Source organism: Antrostomus carolinensis, unplaced genomic scaffold (assembly GCF_000700745.2).
Source record: "Antrostomus carolinensis isolate BGI_N321 unplaced genomic scaffold, ASM70074v2 scaffold33478, whole genome shotgun sequence".
NCBI lineage: Eukaryota > Metazoa > Chordata > Aves > Caprimulgiformes > Caprimulgidae > Antrostomus > Antrostomus carolinensis.
Genome location: NW_010332884.1, coordinates 2,511 through 6,499, shown reverse-complemented (window position 1 = coordinate 6,499; position 3,989 = coordinate 2,511). Strand labels below are relative to the sequence as shown.

The window sequence follows — 3,989 nt, the reverse complement described above, 5'->3', positions numbered from 1 at the left end:
CTCCTTGGGGTGCCCCGGGCTGGCCCGGCTGCGGCTGTGCCGTGGAGTCACCGCCGTGCCAGCGCTCTGTGCAGTGTGGTTGTGCTCTGGCCAGAGGGGAGGCTGGGGCCTGGGGTGCAGCCCTGCTGTGAAATGGGCAGAGCAGACTGTGCCCAGTGTCATCAGTCATCTGTCTGCGGGAGCTGGGTGCTGCCAGGCTCCCTGCCCTCCACAGACAGGGAGCCTGCACTTTCCCTGCTCCAGAGCCCTGGGCCTGCTGCTTTCAAACGTTCCTGTGGTGTGCAGCTTCTAATCCAGGCATTTCTCCTCTTGTTCTAGATAATTCACCTACCCAGGTGTACAACTACCAGCCCTGTGACCACCCTGAGCATCCCTGTGACAGCTCCTGCCCTTGCATCATGACCCAGAATTTCTGTGAGAAGTTCTGCCAGTGCAACCCTGACTGTAAGGAGAATCCTAAGGGCTATCGGGCAGGAGAGCAGCCAGTTCTGACAGACCAGAGGGAGGGTGCAGAGCTGGGACTTGCTGGAAGCCTGCTTTACCCCTGCATTCACCGCCCCATCCATCTGCAGCAGTTAGATGTGCAGTCTGCTGAAGTCCAAGGGGGAACTGTTCCACACTGCCCCGTGACTCTCAGCAGCTGAGGGACGGGCTCTTGCTAGAGAGTGCTCATCTGTGTCCAGCACCAGCAGTCCGTGGGTGATGCTGCTGGTTCTCTGAGAGCAGGATCTGTGGCCAGCAGTTAGGGTGGGAGCTGGGTCACTGCTCTGACATGGTTATTTTTCCTCTCTGGGCTTCCATTCCCAGCTCTGCAGCGGAGATAACCACACTTGCCCACATTGGTGGGGCTTCTGAGGGTGGATTTGTTAAGGGTTTTGACACAGCTTGGGGCTGGAAGAACTACAGGGTGAGAGGGAGCAAACTCAGGCTCCAAGATCCTCTGTGCTGCTCTGTTATGTTTATATTATCTGAGTTGTTTATTTACAAACTGCACAAAATTAGTCCCAAGAGGCAGATCAGCATCTCCAGCCCTGCAGATGGGAAGGACCATGTCCATGGTCTGTGCTTGGCTGGGTGTGAGCACTACTCAGAGCTCCCAGGCACACAAACTGCGATTTGCTTCCAGTTCCCGGGTGCCTGGGCTGCCTCACATTCCCCTTGTCTTGTCGTGTTCTTAGTGAACCCTGTTCTGGTGACTTTGTGGGGCAGGAAGGTGGTCTGGGGGCTCCTGTTTCTGCTGCCTAGAGCAGAGTGGGTGTAGAGCTCTTTATTAGCTCAAAAGCACCTTCCTGATGTTGGCAGGGTGGTGGGCAGGCAGTGTGGCCCTTGGTTGTGGACATCTTTAGTTCTGTACCTGCCAGGATGAGGTTCCAGAGGAGCTTCTCTGTTCCTGTGGGGCTGGAAAACCTCATGGTGCCAAACCACGGGCTGTGTTGCTGCAGGTCAGAACCGCTTCCCAGGCTGCCGCTGTAAAACCCAGTGCAACACCAAGCAGTGCCCGTGCTACCTGGCCGTGCGGGAGTGCGACCCGGACCTCTGCCTGACCTGCGGGGCTTCGGAGCACTGGGACTGCAAGGTGGTCTCCTGCAAGAACTGCAGCATCCAGAGAGGCCTCAAAAAGGTATTGAGAGCAGCGTGGCTCTGGTCTGCTGGCTGGGGGCTGCCTCGGGGTGGAGCTGGTTAAACAGGGTAGAGGGTGGCTGAGCGAGGTGGTCTGGAAGAGAAGCTGCTCTGCCCCAGGCTTCTGTAGCACTTAATCTTGAGTATGGATCATGGATGTGAAAATTGGGAGATGGGAGTTACATGAGGAAGGGTGAGAGCCAGGGAGTGTGAAAGGTGACTCCAGAGGAAGGTGAGGTCTTGAACTGTACTGGTCAGAGCAAAGAACTGCACGTAAAAAAGACCAAAATTCAGACAGATGCAAATTAGTGGGTGTCAAGTAATGGGCAGTTCCAGCCTAATGGTGCTACAGCCTGCAAGTCTGCAGGGAGCTGTGTGTCCCCTAAAACCAGGGGCTGCTGGACAGTCACTGGCTCCCCTTTGCTCCTCGGAGTTACTCATCCCTGTGATGGGGCTCTGAGCGTGGCTGCTGGCACAGCCGGCTGTTCTGGGCACTGACGTGTCCGGCTCTGCTGGGAGGTGGGGGTCTCCTCAATGGTGCTCTCTGGGCTGCCAGGGTGTGATCTCGGTGCTGGGGGTGGTGTCCCTGCTGACCATAACTCTTTCCTTTTCACTCTGGCTCCAGCATTTGTTGCTGGCACCGTCGGATGTCGCCGGCTGGGGGACTTTCATCAAGGAGTCTGTGCAGAAGAACGAGTTCATCTCCGAGTACTGTGGTGAGGTCAGTGCCTCTGCCCGCGCCGGGGCTGCTGTGGTGACAGCACTGCCTTTGGCTGCTGGTCCAGGGGGGACAGTGCTCCTTCCCCAGCTCAGCCATGGCCGTGGGCTCACTCTGACCAGGTTTAGAGATTGAATCTTGGACAATTTTGAGACCCATCTCAGTACCTCTATGCTCTCCACTGCGGTGGAGCATGTTGTGTGTGTGCTGCTCCCTGGGAGCCTTGGTGAGCTCCTGGCCGTGGGCTGGGATGGCAGGGGGTGTTTCCAGGAGGCAGGCAAGCCCTGCTCCTCACTGTGATACTTGCTGTGCCCTCAGGCACTGAGTCTCAAGCCATTCTCCTTCTCTAGCTCATTTCACAGGACGAGGCTGACCGGCGAGGGAAGGTCTATGACAAGTACATGTCCAGCTTCCTCTTCAACCTCAACAACGGTAACTCGCCTGGGGCTTCGAGGGGTGGAGGAGACTTGGGCTGCCTGGCAGGGGACTGGTGGCCAGGCGGGCAGTCAGCCCATCTGTCACCTGAGCAGCAGGCCTGTCTTTACACTACAGTTTTATTCTTTTCTTTTCTTTTTTCTGACTAGATTTTGTTGTCGACGCTACCCGCAAGGGAAATAAAATCCGCTTTGCCAATCACTCGGTGAACCCCAATTGCTATGCCAAAGGTGAGACATCCCTGCCCAGGCAGATCTTGGTGGGGGAAGGTTCCCTGGGGTCCTGCTCAGCTCTGGGATTGCAGTGGATTCTCTGGGGTCCCAAGTTCCCCTGAGCATGTGGGAGCAGCAGAACTTCAAAGACCTGGACAAAGTCTCCTCCTCTCTGCAGCAAATCACATTCTTGCTGGTGAGGGCCCCGCTCAGCTCTGCAGTGGCCCTGACCTGGCAAGGGGAGATCGCTGCTGGGAGCAGCTGGGAGCTCAGGGCTGGGACCAGGCAGGGCAAAAGCCCTGTGAGACCTGAACTGGGCTGGAGCTGGTCTCTGATGTCACCTCTCTGGTTGCAGTTGTGATGGTGAACGGAGACCACCGGATAGGGATCTTTGCCAAGAGGGCCATCCAGGCAGGAGAGGAGCTCTTCTTCGATTACAGGTACCTCAGGGAGCAGCTGGCTGGGGACTGGGGCGCAGGGTTGACCCCACTTTCTGCCCACGTTTGTGGGAAGTGTGGGAGTTCATTACAGCAGCCGTGACTTTCCTGTCTTGTAGGTACAGCCAGGCAGACGCCCTGAAGTATGTTGGCATAGAGAGGGAGACAGACATCATCTAGGCTCTGTGCGGAGCAGTCCCCAGCACACCTTCTGCTGCACCTTGTAAGCAATGCCATGTTTGCTTCACGCTGACATGACTGCGCTGTTCCCGTTGCTGTGTGCGTCACCAGTGCTACTTTCCATCCAGATGCCCGGAGAGAGACTCAGGGCAGGAGTGTGAGTGGCTGCTGCCGGGGTGGCAGCTTTGCCAGCCTGGGGCTGGGGCAGGGTCTTGGGCCTTGCTCTGCGGGCAGTCTCCTGGGCTGGAGGGAGCCCATGGACCAAGGCAGCTGGGCCTTGAAGAAATGCAGTGGTGCAGGAGGGACAGCTGCGAATTCTCAATCTCTTTCCATCTTCTGTCAACCACTGGAAGAGTGAGTGAGGTACTGGCTGCACCGAGACCCAGG

At 57.2% G+C, this 3,989-nt stretch overlaps 1 protein-coding gene across 1 annotated transcript in view; it reads left to right on the top strand.

The window, feature by feature from the left end:
* LOC104529390 (histone-lysine N-methyltransferase EZH1) overlaps positions 1-3,727 on the top strand; it is a gene marked incomplete at its 5' end in the record, with an annotated part of 4,654 nt that extends 927 nt beyond the window's left edge. Inside the window, 7 exons of the mRNA XM_010173687.1 lie at positions 319-444; positions 1,443-1,621; positions 2,246-2,341; positions 2,689-2,770; positions 2,923-3,003; positions 3,341-3,425; positions 3,542-3,727. Coding sequence (XP_010171989.1) covers positions 319-444; positions 1,443-1,621; positions 2,246-2,341; positions 2,689-2,770; positions 2,923-3,003; positions 3,341-3,425; positions 3,542-3,602 — 710 coding nt within the window. The remainder of the gene's footprint in view (positions 1-318; positions 445-1,442; positions 1,622-2,245; positions 2,342-2,688; positions 2,771-2,922; positions 3,004-3,340; positions 3,426-3,541) is intronic.
* Positions 3,728-3,989: the final 262 nt, after the last annotated feature.